The sequence below is a fragment of the Coregonus lavaretus genome, assembly GCF_964263955.1.
Source record: "Coregonus lavaretus genome assembly, chromosome: 11".
NCBI lineage: Eukaryota > Metazoa > Chordata > Actinopteri > Salmoniformes > Salmonidae > Coregonus > Coregonus lavaretus.
This window is the reverse complement of record NC_139998.1, coordinates 29,836,272-29,863,203: the sequence shown is the minus strand read 5'-3', so window position 1 is coordinate 29,863,203 and position 26,932 is coordinate 29,836,272. Positions and strand designations below refer to the sequence as shown.

Here is a 26,932-nt window from a genome sequence, read left to right as displayed (position 1 = left end):
CTGTCGGTAGCTAGCTAGCAATATAAGCTCTCTTTTTACATGAGGCAGTATTGTTCAGTATAGTACAATTTGGTAATCGATTTGGCCATAACAGGGCTTGCTAGTACCACTACAAGGCAAGCTAGCCAAGTTTATCTAGCTAGCTAGTTGTGTATTTGCTATACCTAAAATGTACTGTAGTCTAACGTTATAGCTAGCTAGCTAACTAGCCTGGCTAGCCTCAGTGCCTCTCATTAGGAGCGAAACTGGAGAAATGTTTTGATGATGATGGCAGAGAGTAAAGGAATGACTTTGGCTTTATGACTCATGTTAGTCTTGGAGTAACTATACCTGGGTGTTGTAGCTAGCTAGCTAACATGTGTCTGTGAGATGTCTCATATTCTACACCATGCAGCTACAGTAGGAATACAGACAGTACACAACGATTGCCCATGAATGTGTAATAGCATTTTTGTCTTTCTCTCACAGACAATACCGCTTGGATACAAAGAATTTGACTCTCGAGTTGTGAAAGGTCCCATAACAATAATCTCCCCTTGTATCAAAGTGACTCCGAACACCTCACTCCACCACCCAAACACACCATATGCAAGTATTCCCTTTGTAGAACTGTAATATTTATTAAAAGCGTTAGTAGTATATTTTGCTTCTAATGTATCATAAATTGCCATAACTGTTCCTGCATACTGCTATGTAAACGCACCTCGGTCTTGAATACAAGCCATGTCTACTTATTTGCTATATTGACAGACTATTCTACTGTTTTATTGAAACATGTTTACTTGCCAACAAATTAAAGATTAAATGACTCTCTGCATCATTTGTTTTAGCAGTAAGACTGAAGCTAGTTTATCAAAATATATTTCATGAATATCACAATGAATTGATCCAGAAGTTGAAGTCAACACTTTATTTGTTTCTGATGCAGCTGGAATCATTTAGCCACTTGTCAGTACAGTTGTAAAAAATATTATATTAAACACCATTATATACAGACGTGGTCAAAAGTTTTGAGAATGACACAAGTATTGGTCTTCACAAAGTTTGCTGCTTCAGTGTTTTTAGATATTTTTGTCAGATGGTATACTGAAGTATAATTACAAGCATTCCATACGTGTCAAAGCCTTTTATTGACAATTACATGAAGTTTATGCAAAGAGTCAATATTTGCATTGTTGACCCTTCTTTTTCAAGACCTCTGCAATCCGCCCTGGCATGCTGTCAATTAACATCTGGGCCACATCCTGACTGATGGCAGCCCATTCTTGCATAATCAATGCTTGGAGTTTGTCAGAATTTGTGGGGTATTGTTTGTCCACCCGCCTCTTGAGGATTGACCACAAGTTCTCAAAGGGATTAAGGTCTGGGGAGTTTCCTGGCCATGGACCCAACATTTCGATGTTTTGTTCCCCGAGCCACTTAGTTATCACATTTGCCTTATGGCAAGGTGCTCCATCATGCTGGAAAAGGCATTGATAATCACCAAACTGTTCTTGGATGGTTGGGAGAAGTTGCTCTCGGAGGATGTGTTGGTACCATTCTTTATTCATGGCTGTGTTCTGAGGCAACATTGTGAGTGAGCCCACTCCCTTGGCTGAGAAGCAACCCCACCCACACATGAATGGTCTCAGGATGCTTTACTGTTGGCAAGGGATGTAGCTCAGTTGGTAGAGTATGGCTTTTGCAACGCCAGGGTTGTGGGTTCGATTCCCACGGGGGGCCAGTATGAAATAAATAAATAAATAAAAAATAATGTATGCACTCACTAACTGTAAGTCGCTCTGGATAAGAGTGTCTGCTAAATGACTAAAATATAAAAAAATGACACAGGACTGATGGTAGCGATCACCTTGCCTTCTCTGGACAAGCTTTTTTCCGGATGCCCCAAACAATCGGAAAGAGGATTCATCAGAGAAAATGACTTTACCCCAGTCCTTTGCAGTCCAATCCCTGTAACTTTTGCAGAATATCAGTCTGTCCCTGATGTTCTTCCTGGAGAGAAGTGGCTTCCTCACTGCCCTTCTTGACACCAGGCCATCCTCCAAAAGTCTTTGCCTCACTGTGCGTGAAGATGCATTCAAACCTGCCTGCTGCCATTCCTGAGCAAGCTCTGCACAGCTGGTGCCCCGATCCCGCAGCTGTATCAACTTTAGGAGATGGTACTGGCGCTTGCTGGACTTTCTTGGGCGCCCTGAAGCCTTCTTCACAACAATTGAACTTCTCTCCTTGAAGTTCTTGATGATCCGATAAATGGTTGATTGAAGTGCAATCTTACTAGCAGCAATATCCTTGCCTGTGAAGCCCTTTTTGTGCAAAGCAATGATGACGGCACGTGTTTCCTTGCAGGTAACCATGGTTAACAGAGGAAGAACAATGATTTCAAGCACCACCCTCCTTTTAAAGCTTCCAGTCTGTTATTCTAACTCAATCAGCATGACAGAGTGATCTCCAGCCTTGTCCTCATCAACACTCTCACCTGTGTTAACGAGAGAATCACTAACATGATGTCAGCTGGTCCTTTTGTGGCAGGGCTGAAATGCAGTGGAAATGTTTTTTGGGGATTAAGTCAATTTTCATGGCAAAGAGGGACTTTGCAATTGATTGCAATTCATCTGATCACTCTTCATAACATTCTGGAGTATATGCAAATTGCCTTCGTAAAAACTGAGGCAGCAGTCTGTGAAAATTAATATTTGTGTCATTCTCAAAACTTTTAACCACGACTGTACATACAGTATGTACAACAGCTAGCAATATCTATACCACAATGCAGTTGTGAGCATACTAGGCATTCTATATTATACTACAACATCAGTCTAACAAATGGATGTTGTGTTGGTTGAATGTTCAAGGCAGGTTCCATGTTCTTCAGCTGGTGAACTTCTTCTAGTGTTGGGTAATGGCAGCTGGTTTAGCAGACTTTGGCGCTGTGGTGATGTTAGCAGGGATGTTGGGTTTGAGGAGCTGTGACTCAGGCTCCTTGTAGACAACCATCTGGTCATTTCTGCACTCCACAGCCAGGTGGACAAGCCTCTCGTACACTTTCTTCACCACCCACTGCTTCGACATCTTGCAGAAGATTTGTTTGTACTGCAAGTCTCATGGAAAGACATGAAGACTGATCATGAGGATGTGTAAAACATGAAGACTGATCACAAGGATGTGTAACCATACAATAAACCATGTTCATCTGTAATCAAAAAAGGTTTGGAAAGGCAGAAACCTGTCTATATAAGGTCCCACAGTTGACAGTGCATGTCAGAGCAAAAACCAAGCCATGAGGTCGAAGCAATTGTCCGTAGAGCTCCAAGACAGGATTGTGTTGAGGCACAGATCTGGAGAAGGGCACCAAAACATTTCTTCAGCATTGAAGGACCCCAAAAAAACAGTGGTCTAAATCATTCTTAAATGGAAGAAGTTTGGAACCACCAAGACTCTTCATAGAGCTGGCCGCCCGGCCAAACAGAGCAATCGGGGAGAAGGAACTTGGTCAGGGAGGAGACCAAGAACCCAATGGTCACTCTGACAGAGCTGCAGAGTTCATCTGTGGAGATGGGAGAACCTTCCAGAAGGACAACCATCTCTGCAGGACTCCACCAACGAGGCCTTTATGGTAGAGTGGCCAGACAGAAGCCACTCTTCAGTAAAAGGCACATGACAGCCCACTTGGAGTTTGCCAAAAGGCACGTAAAGGACTCTCAGACCATGAGAAACAAGATTCTCTGGTCTGATGAAACCAAGTTTGAACTCTTTAGCCTGAATGCCAAGCTTCACGTCTGGATGAAACCTGGCACCATCTCACAGTAAAGCACGGTGGTGGAAGCATCATGCTGTTGGGATGTTTTTCAGGGGCAGGGACTGGGAGACTAGTCAGGATCGAGGGAAAAATGAATGGTGAAAACCTGCTCCAGAGCGCTCATGACCTCAGACTGTGGCGACGGCTCACCTTCCAACAGGACAACGACCCTAAGCACACAGCCAAGACAACGCAGGAGTCTCTGAATGTCCTTGAGTGGCCCAGCCAGAGCCCGGACATGAACCCGATCGAACATCTCTGGAGAGACCGGCAAATAGCTGTGCAGCAACGCTCCACATCCAACCTGACAGAACTTGAGAGGATCAGCAGAAAATAATGGGAGAAACTCCCCAAATACAGGTGTGCCAAGCTTGTAGCATCATACCCAAGAAGACTCGAGGCTGTAATCACTGCCAATGGTGCTTCAACAAAGTACTGTGTAAAGGGTCTGAAAACAAATGTAAATGTGAAATTTCAGTTTTTATTTTAAATACATTTGCAACATTTTCTAAAAACCTGCTTTTGCTTTGTCATTATAGGGTATTGTGTGTAGATTGATGAGGGGGAAAAAACGATGTAATACAATTTAGAGTAAGGCTGTAACTTAACAAAATGTGGAAAAAGTCAAGGGTTCTGAAAACTTTCCGAATGCACTTTAGATTTAACTGTGGGCCTATTGTTATTGATGGAGGCCGGAACATAATTATAAATCATTTGTAGACTGCAAATTGACCGCAAGAAGCCCAAACAGATATAATATTTAACTAATAATTTAAAACCTTGCATTTGTATACAATTACGTCTCACTTGGAGCTGTTTTTACAGTCCAAAAATAAACATAAAAAAATTAATAATAATAATAATAATAATAATAATAATAATAATAATAATAATAATAATATTATATAAATATTCTGTACCAGTCAACAGTTTGGACACAACTACTCATTCCAGGGTTTTTCTTTATTTTTACTATTTTCTACATTACTTTAAGAAAAGTTTATTAAAGTGCAGTCGCAAAAACTATCAAGCGCTATGATGAAACTGGCTCTCATGAGGACCGCCACAGGAATGGAAGACCCAGAGTTACCTTTGCTGCAGAGGATAAGTTCATTAGAGTTACCAGCCTCAGAAATTGCAGCCCAAATAAAGGCTTCATGTAGTTCAAGTCACAGACACATCTCAACATCAACTGTTCAGAGGGGACAGTGTGAATCAGGCCTTCATGGTCGAATTGCTGCAAAGAAACCACTACTAAATGACACCAATAAGAAGAAGAGACTTGCTTGGGCCAAGAAACACGAGCAATTTACATTAGACCGGTGGAAATCTTTCCTGAGGTATGATGAGTCCACATTTTTGGTTCCAAACGCCATGGCTTTGTGAGACGCAGAGTAGGTGAACGGATGATCTCTGCATGTGTGGTTCCCACCATGAAGCATGGAGGAGGAGGTGTTATGTTGTGGGGGTGCTTTGTTGGTGACACTGTTGGTGATTTATTTAGCCAGCATGGCTACCACAGCATTCTGCAGCGATACACCATCCCATCTGGTTTGGGCTTAGGGGACTATCATTTGTTTTTCAACAGGACAATGACCCAACACACCTCCAGGCTGTGTAAGGGCTATTTGACCAAGAAGGAGATTGATGGAATGTTGCATCAGATGACCTGGCCTCTACAATCACCCAACCTCAACCCAATTGAGATGGTTTGGGATGAGTTGGACTACAGAGGAAGGAAAAGCAGCCAACAAGTGCTCAGCATATGTGGGAACTCCTTCAAGACTGTTGGAAAAGCATTCCAGGTGAAGCTGGTTGAGAGAATGCCAAGAGTGTGCAAAGCAGTCATCAAGGCAAAGGGTGGCTATTTGAAGATCCTAAAATGTATTTTGATTTGTTTAACACCTTTTTGGTTACTACATGATTCCATACGTGTTATTTCATAGTTTTGATGTCTTCACTATTATTCTACAATGTAGAAAATAGAAAAAATTAAGTTAAACCCTTGAATTTGTAGGTGTGTCCAAACATTTCACTGGTACTATATATACAGTGCCTTGGAAAAGTATTCATCCCCCTTGTGTTATGCGTGTGATAGAAGGAGTCAGGCACAAGAGAGTATACGCATCCAAATAGTTTATTCCGTCGATAAACAGTTGTGCAAGCATGCGACAACAAAACTCAGGCACAACAAGGTAAGGGTAGCTCAACCGAGCTACACACAGCTCACTACAAAAAATCACCCACACAGACAAGGAAGCAGAAGGAACACTTATACAATGACTAATTGGGGATAAGGACCAGGTGTGTGTGATTAATTAGACAAGACAAGTGGAGTGATGATAAATGGATCGGCAGCAGCTAGTTAGCCGGTGACGACGAACGCCGAAACCTGCCCGAACAAGGAGGGGAGGCAGCCTCCGCGGAAGTCATGACAGTATCCCCCCCCCTTGACACACGGCTCCAGCAGCGCGCCGACCCCGGCCTCAGGGACGGCCAGGAGGACGCGAAGCAGGGCGAGCCGGATGGCGACGGTGGAAATCCCGTAACAGACCCGATCACCCGGTACAAAGACAGGGGCCTCACTGTGGTGGCGGTCAGCGTTGGCCTTCTGACGATGCACGGCGCGTTGGAGGTGAACGTGGGCAGCATCCCACGTCTCCTCCGCGCGCCTAAACCAGTCATCCACCGCAGGAGCCTCGGTCTGGCTCTGGTGCCACGGTGCCAGAACCGGTTGGTAACCTAGAATACACTGGAAAGGTGTTAGGAGTCCTGATTTACCCGTTCCACCTGCCCATTACTCTCGGGGTGGAACCCAGAGGTCAGGCTGACCGAGACCCCAGACGTTCCATGAACGCCTTCCAGACCTTGGACGTGAACTGGGGATTTACAACAGGAACTGTATTCCAGGATATGACTGATACAGAGTATTGGAAATGTCCCTGTTTTGGTTAAATATAAAATATATCTCCTTTTTTGCGTCAGACCCTTCTATGATGTATTTATTCAGTGTGGGAACGATAACATAGCTCCAGCTGATCCTGCTCTGAACTTGTCATAGCTCTTAATACCCTTTTAATGTTGAGTTAATATGTCTAGATTGCCTCAAAGCTTTTCTCTGCTCTGAGTAACCACTACATCAGCTCCCTTTAAAAATGCAATGGAAACATTCATGACTCTGTAAACAATTCCAGTAAGAAACTCCATGGTGGCTCCCCAGCACACTGGCACGTCACTGTGTGATGCAGTTCTCACAAGTGCTCCGGTTTCTCCCAGTATAGGACTCTGGCAATAATTAGGAAGGCCAGTAGAGTAACTCTGACAGTGACTGGGAAAAGCTAGTTAGTTTTGTTGGTCACCTCCTCTCCCAATTAATCCACTGCAGTGACTGGATAGTCAAAACTATTACTATTACTCATCATGCAGATGATAGGCTGGTATGAATCTGAGGGAAAGCATCTTTATGCCTTTGAAAACATGAAGTCTATTAGAAAATGTAGACCTACTCACTTATCACCTCAATGATGAACCGTAGCATCATCTGCGTAGAGAGGAGAATGTTTTTGTTCCTTTGGAAATGTAAGAGTTTGAATGTTTTTTCTCTGCTGTTTTCATTTACGCAAAAAATACACATTATTTTCCCTACATTGTGTCCAAAGTGACATGCTAGAGATGTTATTCCAACCTAAATGGGAAACTAACTCTCAGCTCTTATCCACAACCTTGACATTTGCTACAGTAGCAGAAAGGTTTGCTCCAACCTGATTGTATCTGAATGAAAATTGACTCAAAAGGATAAAGTAGTAGCCTACGTTGATATCAATGAAATCCATTATTCAGATGTATCATATATGTTTGCTATGGTCTGTTGTATCTTGACCATAGTAAATTGTAGGGGGGTTTATGTGAAAGAGATGATAGTGAGACAATGAGATGATTCAGTACCTTCAGATAAACCATACTAGAGAGAAATACAGAGTTGCAATCTCTATGCTGTCAGAGGCCCTCCTTCTCTTACTCCCATTGAGTTCAACTGTTGGCATGCCTCAGCAAAACCCGGCCTGATGCATGTGGGCCAGTAGTGTAGTGTAGGACACTTCCTCTGCCTGTCACACAACAGAAGGATTAATGGAGCAGCGGCTGCTCATTGGTCAGATGGGACTTGACTACAATTTGCTCCTCACAAAGAAGGCTAATGATGCTTGTGGCTGCCTCCCATGCTGATGTGGCCCTCACCATGGCCCTGTTTACGGCACGCAACACTCCACACAAAGGACCGGGAAACTTGGAAGGCGCTACCATTACAGTGTAGCCAAGCAGACCATCACAACTCTCTGACACCTCTCTCTTTGTGCTCTTTACAGTTTCATTGGTCTATGTTCTTTCATCGACCAGTTTTTAGAATTAGCATTAGATAGATAGAAATATAGCCTGGTTGGAGTTTTGAAAATGTGTACATATTTGCATTTGTGAATTTATTTTACAGTTCAGTGATTTTGTTGGGTGATAAAATAGACATCAGTTTGAAACAGGAGACGGGACACCTTCTGCTGTGTTGACGGAGTAAAGCACATATCCTGTCTGATCCAGATGCTCCTGATTAATTCATTATATAGTCAGTATGAGGAGCTCTGCGGCTCCCTGTGTGGGGATTCACAGGTGGTGGTGAGACGTTCTTAACCTGAGGGGCTTTCTGACATTGATCAATTTTGATCATTTGTTATTCAGCACCACTTGTAAGCAAAGCCTCTCGACAATTATAATAAAAACAGCAGATGGGGGGGGATGTCTATCACGTTACATTCTGTTACTATAGAGGCCTTGCCGTTTGCCACACTGTAAATTTCAGTGGTTCACATCACATTAATGCTCTTGTACAGCTGCTTTGTGGTTTTGTCCTGATGCTTTCACATGTCATATTGGCTAAGATGTGGGCATACAAGGTAGCCAGTGTCCACTCTTGGTCTTGGCAAGCACATTAAAGATTTAATAGCCTATCATTGATCCATAGAGAGTTTAGGAGTGTTGTAGCTGTGTCCAACCATGTTTAATCACAGAGGCCTCTCCTGTGGGCATTGGTCCATTCATTTTCTTCAAACCCCACCACAAATGGCTGGCAACAAGCTCTAATCACTCCAATTTCCTTTAATATGGTTTTGTAGAGGACATAATTGAAAGCAGACAGGCTTTTATGTACATTGAAAACCAAACATCTTATGATCAATTATGAAAAAACTTTTATGACTACTCCCACTGGGCACACCATGTCATTTCAATGTGGATAATTGGGTAATACTTGGTTAAGACATGGATCAATGAGATTACAACCTATATTCACCCACTCAAAAAGACAGCCAAAGTTAGTTGAATATCCAATGTGTTATCAATATGCTTTCAACCACCTAAAAGCACAACCAAATTCCAATGGAAAAACAATGTCCGATTTTTTGTTGTTTATCACTGTCTATCACTGAGCTTTCAACCATTTAAAAGCAGAAGATACCGTATATCTCCTTCAAATGTTACTATTTGGTTGCGTTGACAACCAAACACAATTCAATATCACTAAATATAATTACATTTGAAATCAACCAGCTTGAAACCCTAGGCCTATATGTATTGTTTATTTTTGTTGATTCCTGAGTTGAATTGGAACAATAGCTGTTGATGATTTAGCAAATGCTATGTAGGCCTTAATAGCATCATTGATGATATATGAGTGATAAAGTATGGTCACATATAATTTGCTCTGTTAAACCTATCTTTTGGAATGACTCTCAACAATCATTCTCAACAACAAAGCAATAGTAATGGCATCTTTTGTAGGCACTAACTCTGCCATGGTTTGTTGAACAAAGCCTATGGGAAAATGAATTGAGTTTTTGGAGGGTTTTTGGATAAACGCCGAAAATAAGGTCTGTGGTAAACACAGACTTAGAAGATCTTATATGTTTTGTTCTATATTTTATACAAGGTTTGTCTGTTGACATTTCATCCTCAAAACAATAATTTACGTTGATGACCTTTTGCAAATCCAATGTATTTTCCACTTAGATTCCACGTCACAATACATTGACAAATTACGTTGAAACAATGTTGATTCCATCAGTTTCTGCCCAGTGGTCTGCTACTGGGTGGCTTGACTCCTTGCAATTAAAATGCTGCAAATTTTACGTTAATTGAACAGAGGCCTATCTCCAACTAATATAACAGCATGTTTTTGTGTCTTTATATTGTTGCTTACTTCAATTATGAATTGGAAGAGCATTGGTGGTGATATGAGCTACAGCATAGTGGGGCAGTGCCTCTGACTGACCGGCACTACAATATGAGCTGATACAGTATAGGGACACACCTTTTCATTATCTTGGACTAGAAACCACAGAAACTAATGTTTCCAAGAAACACTGCTTGCATTTATTCACCACTCAGACACAACATACAGCACTAATATACACTACATGATCAAAAGGATGTGGGCACCTGCTCGTCGAACATCTCATTCCAAAATCATGGGCATTTGCTGCTATAACAGCCTCCACTCTTCTGGGAAGGCTTTCCACTAGATGTTGGAACACTGCTGCGGGGACTTGCTTCCATTCAGCTACAAGAGCATTAGTGAGGTCGGGCACTGATGTTGGGCGATTAGGCCTGGCTCGCAGTTGGCATTCCAATTCATCACAAAGGTGTTCGATGGGGTTGAGGTCAGGAATCTGTGCAGCCCAGTCAAGTTCTTCCACATCGATCTCAACAAACCATTTCCATATGGACCTCGCTTAGTGCACAGGGGCAATGTCATGCTGAAACAGGAAAGGGCCTTCCCCAAACTGTTGCCACAAAGTTGGAAGCACAGAATCGTCTAGAATGTAATTGCATGCTGCAGCGTTAAGATTTCCCTTCAGTGGAACTAAGGGGCCTAGCCCGAACCATGAAAAATAGCCTCAGACCATTATTCCTCCTCCACCAAACTTTACAGTTGGCACTAGCATTTGGGCAGGTAGTGGTTTCCTGGCATCCGCCAAACCCAGATTAGTCTGTTGGACTGCCAGATGGTGAAGTGTGATTCATCACTCCAGAGAACGTGTTTCCACTGCTCCAGAGTTCAATGGTGGCGAGCTTTACACCCCTCCAGCCGATGCTTGGCATTGCGCATGGTGATCTTAAGCTTGTGTGCGGCTGCTCGGCCATAGAAACCCATTTCATGAAGCTCCCGACGAACAGTTATTGTGCTGACATTGCTTCCAGAGGCAGTTTGGAACTCGGTAGTGAGTGTTGCAACCGAGGACAGACGATTTGAACGCGCTGCGTGCTTCAGCACTCGGCGGTCCCGTTCTGTGAGCTTGTGTGGCCTACCACTTCGCAGCTGAGCCGTTGTTGCTCCTAGACATGTCCATTTCACAATAACAGCACTTACAGTTGACTGGGGCAGCTCTAGCAGGGCAGGACTTTGACAAACTGACTTGTTGGAAAGGTTGCATCCTATGATGGTACAGTTGAAGTCGGAAGTTTACATACACTAAGGTTGGAGTCATTAAAACTATAGTTTTGGCAAGTCGGTTAGGACATCTACTTTGTGCATGACACAAGTAATTTTTCCAACAATTGTTTACAGACAGAATATTTCACTTATAATTCACTGTATCACAATTCCAGTGGGTCAGAAGTTTACATACACTAAGTTGACGGTGCCTTTAAACAGCTTGGAAAATTACAGAAAATGATGTCATGGCTTTAGAAGCTTCTGATAGGCTAATTGACATAATTTGAGTCAATTGGAGGTGTACCTGTGGATGTATTTCAAGGCCTATCTTCAAACTCAGTGCCTCTTTGCTTGACATCATGGGAAAATCAAAAGAAATCAGCCAAGACCTCAGAATAAAAACTGTAGACCTCCACAAGTCTGATTCATCCTTGGGAGCAATTTCCAAACGCCTGAAGGTACCACGTTCATCTGTACAAACAATAGTACGCAAGTATAAACACCATCGGACCACGCAGCCGCCATACCGCTCAGGAAGGAGATGCGTTCTGTCTCCTAGAGATGAACGTACTTTGGTGTGAAAAGTGCAAATCAATCCCAGAACAACAGCAAAGGACCTTGTGAAGATGCTGGAGGAAACAGGTACAAAAGTTTCTATATCCACAGTAAAACGAGTCCTATATCGACATAACCTGAAAGGCCACTCAGCAAGGAAGAAGCCACTGCTCCAAAACCGCCATAAAAAAGCCAGACAATGGTTTGCAACTGCACATGGGGACAAAGATCGTACTTTTTGGAGAAATGTCCTCTGGTCTGATGAAACAAAAATAGAACTGTTTGGCCATAATGACCATCGTTATGTTTGGAGGAAAAAGGGGGCTGCTTGCAAGCCAAAGAACACCATCCCAACCATGAAGCACGGCTGTGGCAGCATCATGCTGTGGGGGTGCTTTGCTGCAGGAGGGACTGGTGCACTTCACAAAATAAATGGCATCATGAGGAAGGAAAAGTATGTGGATATATTGAATCAACATCTCAAGACATCAGTCAGGAAGTTAAAGCTTGGTCGCAAATGGGTCTTCCAAATGGACAATGACCCCAAGCATACTTCCAAAGTTGTGGCAAAATGGCTTAAGGACAACAAAGTCAAGGTATTGGAGTGGCCATCACAAAGCCCTGACCTCAATCCTATAAAACATTTGTGGGCAGAACTGAAAAAGCGTGTGTGAGCAAGGAGGCCTACAAACCTGACTCAGTTACACCAGCTCTGTCAGGAGGAATGGGCCAAAATTCACCCAACTTATTGTGGGAAGCTTGTGGAAGTCTACCCGAAACGTTTGACCCAATTTAAACAATTTAAAGGCACTGCTACCAAATACTAATTGAGTGTATGTAAACTTCTGACCCACTGGGAATGTGATGAAAGTAATAAAAGCTGAAATAAATCATTCTCTCTACTATTATTCAGAAATGTTACATTCTTAAAATAAAGTGGTGATCCTAACTGACCTTAAGACAGGAAATATTTACTACGATTAAATGTCAGGAATTGTGAAAAACAGAGTTTAAATGTATTTGGCTAAGGTGTATGTAAACTTTCGACTTCAACTGTACGTTGAAAGTCTGTGAACTCTTCAGCACAGGCCATTCTTTTGCTAATGTTTGTCTATGGAGATTGCATGGCGGTGTGCTTGATTTTATACACCTGTCAGCATCAGGTGTGGCTGAATGAGCCGAATCCACTAATTTGAAGGGGTGTACACATACTTTTGGCCATGTAGTGTATGTGTGGAGATACCAGTTCTCAGGGCTTGAGGGTGTTTCGTCATGCGATGATGCCTTCAAATTAACCTAACCTCATGCAGTACCTCATGCACACAGAGAAATGCATGCCTTAGGGAGGAGCTAATTTATGGCTTAGTATTTTGTGAATCATTACCAAACCATCTCTTTGTGTATTCTATTTGTTTACCCGTAGAAACAGAAACTTTAATAATGTTGACATACTGTTTTACCCACTTCATATGTACAGTGCATTTGGAAAGTACTCAGACCCCTTGACTTTTTCCACATTTTGTTACGTTACAGCCTTATTCTAAAATGGATTAAATTGATTGGACATGATTTGGAAAGGCACACACCTGTCTATATAAGGTCCCACAGATGACAATGCATGTCAGAGCAAAAACCAAGACATGAGGTAGAAGGAATTGTCCGTAGAGCTCCGAGACATGACTGTGTCGAGGGACAGATCTGGGGAAGGGTACCAAAACATTTCTGCAGCATTGGTCCCCAAGAACAGTGGCATCCATCATTATTAAATGGAAGAAGATTGGAACCGCCTGGACAACTGAGCAATCGGGGGAGAAGGGCCTAGGTCAGGGAGGTGACCAAGAACCCGATGGTCACTATGCCAGAGCTCTAGAGTTCCTCTACGGAGATGGGTGAACCTTCCAGAAGGACAACCATCTCTGCAGCACTCCACCAATCAGGCCTTTATGGTAGAGTGGCCAGACGGAAGCCACTCCTTAGTAAAAGGCACATGACATCCCGCTTGGGACTCTCTGAGTGTGCCAAGAGTGTGCAAAGCTGTCATCAAGGCAAAGGGTGGCTACTTTGAAGAATCTCAAATATAAAATATATTTTGATTTGTTTAACACTTTTTTGGTTACTACATGATTCCATATGTGCTATTTCATAGTTTTGATGTCTTCACTAGTATTCTACAATGTAGAAAATTGAAAAAAATAAAGAGAAACCCTTGAATGAGTAGGTGTGTATAAACTTTTGACTGGTACTGTGTATGTGTATTGTTTTGTATTAATAGGTATTACTGCACCGTTGGAGCTAGAAACACAAGCATTTCACTGCACCTGCGATAAGATCTGCAAATATGTGTACGCAACCAATCAAATTTGATTTGGTTTTGATTCGATTTGAACTCTAAGTAGACCCATACTAGCCGGGTGATACTATGATACAGTATTATGATATTAACTGTAGTGAAAACGTCAGTCTGACTCCCATAGAGAGGGGGGTCTTTGTCTCAGCTCTGTTTGTCTCAGTCTGTCAGATATGATCATATTTGCCTGTTAAGAGGACAGATGATGTGTTTGTTTTGGTCCAGGTAAAGAGTGCACTCTGCCCATCTGAAAACAGACAGACATGGCCACAAGCTATGAAATTAATATATTTCCAGCGAGTTATGTCCAACAAACACAAACACAGGGAAGTGCACTCAGCCTAAAGTAGCCCCTATGTAGCCAGTAGCCTTATGGCTGAAGCCTTGTTAGTACTGAGACGTGTGCGAATGGAGTGTTTTTCCAAACCAATGTTCCATGATAAGGAGAGGAACCCTGTGAACTGTGTTGCACTGTCTGTACACCAATGTGAATGAATGTTCTTTTGTCCATGTGTGCAGATCTCAGCTGAGCCCCTGGGGTGGTTTGACTGTATGGAGGCTGATTGGAGGAGGCTGTCCATCCTGGGAGGCTTGTTGTGAGGTGAAAGGTCATCATTCCGAGGCCAGAGTCTTCTGCAGCCCCGGAGGAGCTTCACTTTCACAACAGAGCACAGGTCTCCCATTTAGGGAGCCCAGACCCACAGGAAGAGAGGGAGATAAAATAAACACAGGAGAAAAGGGCGCTGTTCATGAATTCCCCCAAATCCTGAAAGACAAACAGTGTGAGTTGGCTGGCAGTCGTGAGGAGAGGAGCCATGTGGACAATAAGCATAGCCCAGCTCTGTTTCCCGGCCTTCACTCTCCTACTGGCCTACGCCTTCGTCCAAGCAGCTGCCACTGAGGACGATGTCACTCCACGGCTCAGCTTCACTTACAGTAAGTGTCATCCATCGCCTTCCTTCCTGACTGTTAGAATAGCTGTGGTTCTTTATGGGAACATACAGTGCATTCGGAAAGATTCAGAACCCTTGACTTTTTCCACATTTTGTTACATTACAGGCTTATTCTAAAATTTATTAAATAAATAAAAATACTCATCAATCTACAAACAATACCTCCATAATGACAAAGCAATAACAGGTTTTTAGAAATGTTTGCAAATGTATTAAATATACCTTATTTACATAAGTATTCAGACCCTTCGCTATGAGACTTGAAATTGAGCTCAGGTGCATCCTGTTTCCATTGATCATCCTTGTGATGTTTCTAAAACTTGATTGGAGTCCACCTGTGGTAAATTCAATTGATTGGACATGATTTGAAAAGGCACACACCTGTCTATATAAGGTCCCAGAGTTGACAGTGCATGTCAGAGCAAAAACCAAGCCATGAGGTCGAAGGAATTGTCCGTAGAGCTCCAAGACAGGATTGTATTGAGGTACCACCAAGACTCTTCCTAGAGCTGGCCGCCCGGCCAAACTGAGCAATCGGGGGAGAAGGGCCTTGGTCAGGGAGGTGACCAAGAACCCGATGGTCACTCTGAGAGAGCTCCAGAGTTCCTCTGTGGAGATGGGAGAATCTTCCAGAAGGGCAACCTTCTCTGCAGCACTCCAACAATCAGGCCTTTATGGTAGAGTGGCCAGACGGAAGCTACTCCTCAGTAAAAGACACATGACAGCCCACTTGGAATTTGCCAAAAGGGACCTAAAGGACTCAGACCATGAGAAATGAAACCAAGATTGAACTCTTTGGCCTGAATCCCAAGCGTCACGTCTGGAGGAAACCTAGCACCATCCCTACAGTGAAGCATGGTGGTGGCAGCATCATGCTGTGGGGATGTTTTTCAGTGGCAGGGACTGGGATATTAGTCAGGATTGAGGGAAAGATGAACGGAGCAAAGTACAGAGAGATCCTTGATGAAAACCTGCTCCAGAGCGCTCAGGACCTCAGACTGGTGCAAAGGTTCACCTTCCAACAGGACAACGACCCTAAGCACACAGCCAAGACAACGCAGGAGTGGCTTGGGACAAGTCTCTGAATGTCCTTGAGTGGCCCAGCCAGAGTCCGGACCTGAACCCGATCGAACATCTCTGGAGAGACCTGAAAATAGCTGTGCAGTGACAGTGCTAGGCTCCCTGTCCCCTTCCAACCTGACAAAGCTTGAGAGGATCTGCAGAGAAGAATGGGAGAAACCCTCCAAATACAGGTGTGCCAAGCTTGTAGCATCATAAGCAAGAAGACTCAAGGCAATATTTACCTGGAGCTAACCTTGCAGATAGCATTTCTGGGTGATCTGAAAAGTCAATCAATCAATAATATAATAATACTTTTAGCAAAAAAATGTATTTTCAATTTACAATCTGTAGAAACAATGAGAATAGAAAGGTTCAGAACTTTTGTAAAACATCACATTACAGTTGAAAAATATATGGCAAATAGAAATCCTATATGGATGGTGTTAAGATATAGATGGGTGGTTTTGAATGGAGTTGAAGGATGGGACTAATAACAACTAACAACAACTAATAACAAGATAACTAATAATGTAAGCATACTGTGTCCATAATAAGTATATAGGTTGTAGGTTGGGAGCTTTTGTGAAAGAGCACAGTTAGAAAGATATGGCATATAGAAGCAAACCAGATGGACATCATGAAAATGATCGGAGTGGTTGAGAGTAGAAGAAGTTCAGGAGAAAAAACAAACAAAATATAATTTTTTTTAAATTGACTGTGTCCATAAAATGTATATAGTAAGTATAAGCTGGGAGTAGAGGCCTAAGCATTGTTGTTCACTAGTTTACTCCAATTATGGAAAGGGTGGTGGGGTTGGAAAGTAATAAAGGGGAAAATATATATTTTTAATGGATATGTATGTGTATGTATCTATGTACAGTGGGGGAAAAAAGTATTTAGTCAGCCACCAATTGTGCAAGTTCTCCCACTTAAAAAGATGAGAGAGGCCTGTAATTTTCAACATAGGTACACGTCAACTATGACAGACAAAATGAGAAAAGAAATTCCAGACAATCACATTGTAGGATTTTTAATGAATTTATTTGCAAATTATGTTGGAAAATAAGTATTTGGTCAATAACAAAAGTTTCTCAATACTTTGTTACAGTGTATACCCTTTGTTGGCAATGACACAGGTCAAACGTTTTCTGTAAGTCTTCACAAGGTTTTCACACACTGTTGCTGGTATTTTGGCCCATTCCTCCATGCTGATATTCTCTAGAGCAGTGATGTTTTGGGGCTGTCGCTGGGCAACACGGACTTTCAACTCCCTCCAAAGATTTTCTATGGGGTTGAGATCTGGAGACTGGCTAGGTCACTCCAGAACCTTGAAATGCTTCTTACGAAGCCACTCCTTCGTTGCCCGGGCGGTGTGTTTGGGATCATTGTCATGCTGAAAGACCCAGCCACGTTTCATCTTCAATGCCCTTGCTGATGGAAGGAGGTTTTCACTCAAAATCTCACGATACATGGCCCCATTCATTCTTTCCTTTACACGGATCAGTCGTCCTGGTCCCTTTGCAGAAAAACAGCCCCAAAGCATGATGTTTCCAGCCCCATGCTTCACAGTAGGTATGGTGTTCTTTGGATGCAACTCAGAATTATTTGTCCTCCAAACACGACAAGTTGAGTTTTTACCAAAAAGTTCTATTTTGGTTTCATCTGACCGTATGACATTCTCCCAATCCTCTTCTGGATCATCCAAATGCACTCTAGCAAACTTCAGATGGGCCTGGACATGTACTGGCTTAAGCAGGGGGACACGTCTGGCACTGCAGGATTTGAGTCCCTGGCGGCGTAGTGTGTTACTGATGGTAGGCTTTGTTACTTTGGTCCCAGCTCTCTGCAGGTCATTCACTAGGTCCCCCCATGTGGTTCTGGGATTTTTGCTCACCGTTCTTGTGATCATTTTGACCCCACGGGGTGAGATCTTGCGTGGAGCCCCAGATCGAGGGAGATTATCAGTGGTCTTGTATGTCTTCCATTTCCTAATAATTGCTCCCACAGTTGATTTCTTCAAACCAAGCTGCTTACCTATTGCAGATTCAGTCTTCCCAGCCTGGTGCAGGTCTACAATTTTGTTTCTGGTGTCCTTTGACAGCTCTTTGGTCTTGGCCATAGTGGAGTTTGGAGTGTGACTGTTTGAGGTTGTGGACAGGTGTCTTTTATACTGATAACAAGTTCAAACAGGTGCCATTAATACAGGTAACGAGTGGAGGACAGAGGAGCCTCTTAAAGAAGAAGTTACAGGTCTGTGAGAGCCAGAAATCTTGCTTGTTTGTAGGTGACCAAATACTTATTTTCCACCATAATTTGCAAATAAATTCATTAAAAATCCTACAATGTGATTATCTGGAAAAAAAAATCTCAATTTGTCTGTCATAGTTGACGTGTACCTATGATGAAAATTACAGGCCTCTCTCATCTTTTTAAGTGGGAGAACTTGCACAATTGGTGGCTGACTAAATACTTTTTTCCCCCACTGTATGTATGTATGTATGTATGTATGTATGTATGTATGTATGTATGTATGTAAGTGTACAGTCGTGGTCAAAAGTTTTGAGAATGACACGAGTATTGGTCTTCACAAAGTTCGCTGCTTCAGTGTTATGATATATTTTTGTCAGATGTTACTATGTTATACTGAAGTATAATTACAAGCATTCCATAAGTGTCAAAGGCTTTTATTGACAATTACATTAAGTTTATGCAAAGAGTCAATATTTGCAGTGTTGACCCTTCTTTTTCAAGACCTCTGCAATCCGCCCTGGCATGCTGTCAATTAACTTCTGGGCCACATCCTGACTGATGGCAGCCCATTCTTGCATAATCAATGCTTGGAGTTTGTCAGAATTTGTGGGCTTTTGTTTGTCCACCCGAGGATCAACCACAAGTTCTCAATTGGATTAAGGTCTGGGGAGTTTCCTGGCCATGGACCCAAAATGTCGATGTTTTGTTCCCCGAGCCACTTAGTTATCACTTTTGCCTTATGGCAAGGTGCTCCATCATGCTGGAAAAGGCATTGGTCGTCACCAAACTGTTCTTGGATGGTTGGGAGAAGTTGCTCTCGGAGGATGTGTTGGTACCATTCTTTATTCATGGCTGTGTTCTTAGGCAAAATTGTGAGTGAGCCCACTCCCTTGGCTGAGAAGCAACCCCACACATGAATGGTCTCAGGATGCTTTCCTGTTGGCATGACACAGGACTGATGGTAGCGCTCACCTTGTCTTCTCCGGACAAGGTGTTTTCCGGATGCCCCAAACAATCGGAAAGGGGATTCATCAGAGAAAATGACTTTACCCCAGTCCTCAGCAGTCCAATCCCTGTATCTTTTGCAGAATATCAGTCTGTGCCTGATGTTTTTTCCTGGAGAGAAGTGGCTTCTTTGCTGCCCTTCTTGACACCAGGCCATCCTCCAAACGACTTCGCCTCACTGTGCGTGCAGATGCACTCACACCTGCCTGCTGCCATTCCTGAGCAAGCTCTGCACTGGTGGTGCCCCGATCCCGCAGCTGAATCAACTTTAGGAGACAGTCCTGGCGCTTGCTGAACTTTCTTGGGCGCCCTGATGCCTTCTTCACAACAATTGAACCTCTCTCCTTGAAGTTCTTGATGATCCGATAAATGGTTGATTTAGGTGCAATCTTACTAGCAGCAATATCCTTGCCTGTGAAGCCCTTTTTGTGCAAAGCATTGATGACGGCACGTGTTTCCTTGCAGGTAACCATGGTTAACAGAGGAAGAACAATGATTTCAAGCACCACTCTCCTTTTAAAGCTTCCAGTCTGTTATTCTAACTCAATCAGCATGACAGAGTGATCTCCAGCCTTGTCCTCGTCAACACTCTCACCTGTGTTAACGAGAGAATCACTGACAAGATGGCAGCTGATCACTCTTCATGACATTCTGGAGTATATGCAAATTGCCATCATCAAAACTGAGGCAGCAGACGTTGTGAAAATTTGTATTTGTGTCATTCTCAAAACTTTTGACCACGACTGTATGTATGTATATGTATGTATGTATGTATGTATGTATGTATGTATGTATGTATGTATGTATGTATGTATGTATGTATGTACGTATGTATATGTGTATGTGTGTGTATGTATATATGTATGTATGCATGTATGTATGTATGTGTGTATAATAATAAAATAAATAAAAAATAAAATAAAAAAAGAAGACTCAAGGCCGTAATCGCTGCCAAAGGTGCTTCATCAAAGTTCTGAGTAAAGGGTCTGAATACTTACTTAAATGTAATATTTCCGTATTTTATTTTTAATACATCTGCCAAAAATTCTAAAATCATTTTTTTGTTTCGTCACTATGGGGTATTGTGTGTAGCTCAACTGGTAGAGCATGGTGCTTGTAACACCAGGGTAGTGGGTTCGATCCCCGGGACCACCCATACATAAAACTGTATGCACACATGACTGTAAGTCGCTTTGGATAAAAGTGTCTGCGAAATGGCATATTATTATTATTAGAAATTGATGAGGGAAAAAATGTTTTAATCAATTTTAGAAAAAGTGTGTAACGTAACAAAATGTCGAAAAAGTCAAGGGGTCTGAATACTTTTCGAATGCACAGTAACTCTCCTCCCTCCTGTATTCCTCTGTTTCTCCAGGACCAGTTGTAGGTCATAGTGTGAGAAACACAAGAATTCCTTGAGTGTTGGAGAAACAGAGCGAGCAAGAGAGAGGCTACAGTGTTTACCCACTCTGTGTGCTCTCCCCACTGACCTGGGTGTGTAGATCATCCATTTACTGAAAAATGTGCATGGGAGTCTCAGCCTGCTTCCCTTCCAGAGCTGTTGTTCCTCTATAAATAAGAGCAGTGTGGGGTTGGGGTTGTGGTGGAGGCGGCTGGGATGGCCCAGGGTGCTGAGAGGAGAGGAGAGCTCTGGAGCTCTGGGGCTCAGGCAGGGCTTTGAGGAATATCTAAAATGGACAGAAACGCTTGGCAAGGTGTTGATGAACAGACAAATGGGAGCAAGGCTGTTCCTCTCTAACCGGCTCTATTGAGGAGCTCAGTGTGTTCTCAGTGGGACACATCGTGGTGGAGCACAACATTTACATAACTGCTATGCTCACGGAAAGACGCTGGTATTTCAGGACAGTGCCTCACACACTTTGAATGGTATCCTGCTGAAAGGGAGAGAAAGCGTGTTCTGCAAGGTCTTAGTGATATATTGTTACTCAGTACAAGATACTGTATTATGTAACCTATTGTGAGAATTAAGCTCTTGTCAGGGATTTTACATTTTGCTTGTGTTTCCATTGATTAACTTCCATTGACATTGTGCAACATTTCAATACATTTCACTGGCAGTTCCTCGCAAAATCTAAAGGAACATTCATGATGGCTCAGCAGTACAAAAAGTTTCCGATCCATGCATTTGACTCTGTGTGTTACTCAGTGTGTTCCTCAGTGTGTCTAGACCTTAATGGCAGTAAAGCCAGCTAAATCCCAGGGCATGAATGGCAGTTCCATCAGGGTGGGTCTGTCAAGTCATAGCAGGTCAGAGGTATTTACAACATGAACCAGGTCATTGTACTTAGTCTTACTCAGGACAATGACACACACACAGAGTTTCCATCAACAGTGAGGTATTGCTCTTCTGTAGCCGTCCTCTTCAGTCTGTGCTAATGGTTTGTTTGCCCAGTTAACTTAAGTAGTTGCCAATATCACCATATTAAAAAATGTCTTCAAAACATGTCTTTATTAAGTGCAGTGCTTGTTAAACTAATAAGCGTAGGGATTATGCTCGCCCATCTGATTTCAATATGGCTCCAGATTTGTGGTTTTGGAAGAAGGAATCAAATGATATGTAATTGCAATACAGCCCATTTGTCAACATACTAATGCTCTGCCAGGGTTGATGAGCGTATGCACATAATGCTAAAGCTATGGATGGCCCCCATTCCCTTTGGTGTGAACCATTGAGAATGTGATTTACCACCCAATTCGTCACGGTTCACATGGTCTCAGGTCTTACAGGCCATTTGGGGGGCAGCGGGTCCAGCTCTATAGAAGGCAGCACTAGAAATCCTAGCTATACTTTTCATCAATCTGTAACATTTTTGTTTTCATAGGAGAACAAAATCTTTAGCGCTATTTGTGTGGGATAGTAGTGATGCAAGACTGCAAATGCAGGAATAGGATTAGTTTACTGTTGATCCCAATGACTCACATTTTAGGATCAGCTATAGTCTTTACGCACATACTGGCATAGAAACAGAGTGCTCAGATTGCGTTTTCATAATATCTTCACCTACAATAGTGTAAGCCACTGTATATTCCTCTGAGGCCAGGAGAAGATTGAAATGGGTCACAGAGACCTCAGCTTGGAGCCCTGCCTGCCTGTCCTGCCTGTCCCAGCCTGCATCCTGGCTTTCTCTTGATGGACCTCTATAGTTTCAGGTAATCTCTCTCACCTGCCAGCCTTCACAAAGCCCCCAGCACAGCCCTGATGGAGCATTTCATAACAGCACACACCATCAATCACAACCGTAAAAGGCCCTTTCAGCCACTTCACACTTCACACGTCTCTTTGGGCTGGAAAAAAATATTTGCTTTTAGGGTGAATCACTAATCTTGAATGAACACTATAAAACACGTAAGACCGAAATGTCACTTTCCTAGTCAGTCATGTCAAGATGCCTACATTATCTGAAGATTCTGGATATAGGCCAAGTTTCTATCTTCTCACTCTGTAGTCTGTAGGTTGTGTTTTTTTGGTTTAGAAAACCATTGTTACAGAAGCATCCATTAGGAATTATCCATAAACCCATTCATTGATTATGTAAAGCTGTAAGCTAATTAGTATCACATTACTATACATCTCTTGCCACTGTTCTACTGATGAGCCATGCTAATGGGGTCAACATAAGGAAACAGCCTACTTTACTAACAGTGGGAGTGACTTCCAGCTCTTAAAACTTTGAGAGGTTCAGTAGTAAAAGGAACTGGCTGTTCACTCATGATACAGTTACAGTCATATAGCCATTTACCAGCTGCAGCACTGAACCTGACAGCGAAAGGATGTGGTCCCACTGACATTTAAACGACCCACACAGATCTGTTTCCTTGGAATAGGCAAATGTTTGTGTCCAGTAGGGATATATATTCCATTGGTTAAGCAAAGACCCTCATGAAAAGAAAGCAAAGTGTCCATGTTGATAGGGATGCTGATTGACAGTGGCCTGACGATGGGAGCTGCCTTTGCCTGCTAACATCAGTGCCGGTGCGATGACATTTTCCAGGCCCCCTGCAAAAGGGCTGTGTCACTCTGTGTTTACTGTATCAAAGCAACACTTTGTGCCGTGAGCCTTGAGGACCTAGGCCTTACAAAACCAGGCTGACTCCTCTCTTCTCCTCTCTATCTGCCCCTCAGTCCTGTCTGTTTGTATGTGAGCCTTCATGACTTCATGTGAGCATTCATGACTTCATGACCGCATGCCTTGTGATTGTGGTGCGCTCAGATCAGCCAGGCCCTCCCCAGTCCCTCCTCAGGCCCAGCAGCAGCAACATTTTCCTGGACAGCCTTTCTCTCCTCTACCCTCCCCCGCCACCCCTCCGTCCCGCCCTCTGCCTCAATGAAGAGGCTAATCCACCATGAATACTGAATGGGGATTTGTGTGTTATGGTGTGAACATAGGTCTGGTTCTCATTATGCGCCTATCAGGACGGATCATGGGTTCAGGGAGGAGAGCCTACATCTGTTTTGCTCTCCGCTTTTGTTCCTGGCTTTAATGCAGACCATGCCGGAGAGCTTAGCGTGCTAGAATGCTATTTAAAGGGACACCTATAAGCGGTTTATGTTGGCTCTATGTGCCTGTTGATCTATTCAGCCCTCTGTTTGTTAAACACAGTGCAGGCAGTCATGGTATAGGTCAGCATATAGGGGACATGCCCACAGCACTAATAATTAAGAAGATCATTAATTTTAAAGCACATAATGTATATCAGAATGTGCTTTGTTCTTGTCCTGTAGGACAGTGATTAGGCCTGTTGAGCCACTCACGTTGAAGTGATTGAAAATGACAATCTTGTCAAATGACATAAGGAATCTACCAAGAATGTACTGTATGTACAGTATAGCTGCACAATGTAGCTACTATACCGTACTCTTCTTTAAGTATGCATGAAATGGCCTCCATTCCTGTGGACTGTGTTGTTATGGGAGGGGTCTGGCCGTAGGTGCTTAGACATGCTCCACTAGACCACAGCCCCTTGGCAGACACATGCATACTGCCCATGAAAGGCCTGCAGTATGGAGAGCCAGCTGAGCTTCTGTCTGAGGGGGGGTATACTCGGTGTATGTCATCCATGAAAAGAGATATGATTGATGTTTAGAATATTTTATGAATATGTGTGATAACATGCTGTTTTACCTGTTCATGCTAAAGTCTGCTAGAAGTTGCAGCGCATTGGTATCTGTTTCTTCAATTCAAATCAAATTTGATTGGTCGCGTACACATATTTTGCAGATGTAAACGCAGGTGCAACGAAATGTTTCTAGCTCAAACAGTGCAGTAATACCTAACAATACAAAACAATACACACAAATCCCAAAAATAAAAAGAAAGAAATTAAGAAATATCAGAATGAGTCAGAGTCCGGAATATAAATATATACAGTACCAGTCAAAAGTTTGGACGCCCTACTCATTCAAGGGTTTTTCTTTATTTTTACTATTTTATACATTGTAGAACAATAGTGAAGACATCAAAACTATGAAATAACACATATGGAATCATGTAGTATCCAAAAAAGTGTTAAACAAATGAAAATATATTTTATATTTGAGATTCTTCAAATTAGCCACCCTTTGCCTTGATGACAGCTTTGCACACTCTTGGCATTCTCTCAACCAGCTTCATGAGGTAGTCACCTAGAATGCTTTTCCAACAGTCTTGAAGGAGATCCCACATATACTGAGCACTTGTTGGCTGCTTTTCCTTCACTCTGCGGTCCAACTTATCCCAAACCATCTCAATTGGGTTGAGGTCGGGTGATTGTGGAGGCCAGGTCATCTGATGGAGCACTCCATCACTCTCCTTCTTGGTCAAATAGCCCTTACACAGCCTGGAGGTGTGTTTTGGGTCATTATCCTGCTGAAAAACAATTGATAGTCCCACTAAGCGCAAACCACATGGGATGGCGTATCGCTGCAGAATGCGGTGGTAGCCATGCTGGTTAAGTGTGCCTTGAATTCTAAATAAATCACTGACAGTGTCACCAGTAAAGCACCTCCACACAATCACACCTCCTCCTCCATGCTTCACGGTGGGAACCACACATGCGGAGATCATCTGTTCACCTACTCTGCGTCTCACAAAGACACGTCGGTTGGAACCAAAAATCTCCAATTTGGACTCATCAGACCAAAGGACAGATTTCCACCGGTCTAATGTCCATTGCTCGTGTTTCTTGGCCCAATCAAGTCTCTTCTTCTTAGTGGTTTCCTTTAGTAGTGGTTTCTTTGCAGCAATTCGACCATGAAGGCCTGATTCGCGCAGTCACCTCTGAACAGTTGATGTTGAGATCTGTCTGTTACTTGAAGTCTGTGAAGCATTTATTTGGGCTGCAATCTGAGGTGCAATTAATTGTCGATTTCTGAGGCTGGTAACTCTAATGAATTTATCCTCTGCAGCAGAGGTAACTCTGGGTCTTCCTTTTCTGTGGCGGTCCTCATGAGCCAGTTTCATCATAGCGCTTGATGGTTTTTGCGGATGCACTTCAAGAAACGTTCAAAGTTCTTGACATTTTCCAGATTGACTGACCTTCATGTCTTAAAGTAATGATGGACTGTCATTTCTCTATGCTTATTTGAGCTATTCTTGCCATAATATGGACTTGGTCTTTTACCAAATAGGGCTATCTTCTGTATACCAACCTTACCTTGTCAAAACACAAATTAACACAAATTAACTTTTAACAAGGCACACCTGTTAATTGAAATGCATTCCAGGTGACTACCTCTTGAAGCTGGTTGAGAGAATGCCAAGAGTGTGCAAAGCTGTCATCAAGGCAAAGGGTGGCTACTTTGAAGAATCTCAACATAAAATATATTTTTATTTGTTTAACACTTTTTTGGTTACTACATGATTCCATATTTGTTATTTCATAGTTTTGATGTCTTCACTATTATTCTACAATGTAGAAAATAGTAAAATAAAGACAAATCCTGGAATGAGTAGGTGTGTCCAAACATTTGACTGGTACTGTATATAAAATGGTGTGCATAGACAGTATGGACAGTGTATGAATAGAAAAGGTGTGTACAGCAGTAGTTATATAGGATGAGCCAAGACTAGAATACAGTATATACAGTCCCATCTGAAAGTATCATGCCCCTTTACATCTTCTACATTTTGTTGTGTTACAGCCTGAATTTAAAATGGATTACATTTAGATGTTGTGTCACTGATCTGCACACAATATCCCATAATGTCAAAGTGGAATTTTGTTAGTATATATATATATATATTTTTTTTTTTATTAATCCTGTTTAAATGACGTATGCTGAAATGTCTTGAGTCAATAAGTATTCAATCCCTTTGTTATGGCGGACCGAGAAACGCCATTTACCTGTGACTGTATTCATGATACAGCATTGCCTCTTGGGCCTTATTGCTTAATGAACATGATTGTTGAATAACTACCTCATCTCTGTACCCCACACATAAAATAATCTGTAAGGTCCCTCAACCGAGTAGTGAATTTTAAGC

General features: G+C 42.6%; 1 protein-coding gene across 1 annotated transcript in view; it reads left to right on the top strand.

Moving 5' to 3' along the window:
* The window catches only part of LOC311137411 (semaphorin-4B-like), an 89,959-nt gene that overhangs the window by 40,801 nt on the left and 22,226 nt on the right, over window positions 1-26,932 (top strand). The window contains exon 2 of the mRNA XM_084171888.1: window positions 14,698-15,114. Within this exon, the coding sequence (XP_084028014.1) occupies window positions 14,994-15,114 (121 nt within the window). The 5' untranslated portion in view covers window positions 14,698-14,993. The remainder of the gene's footprint in view (window positions 1-14,697; window positions 15,115-26,932) is intronic.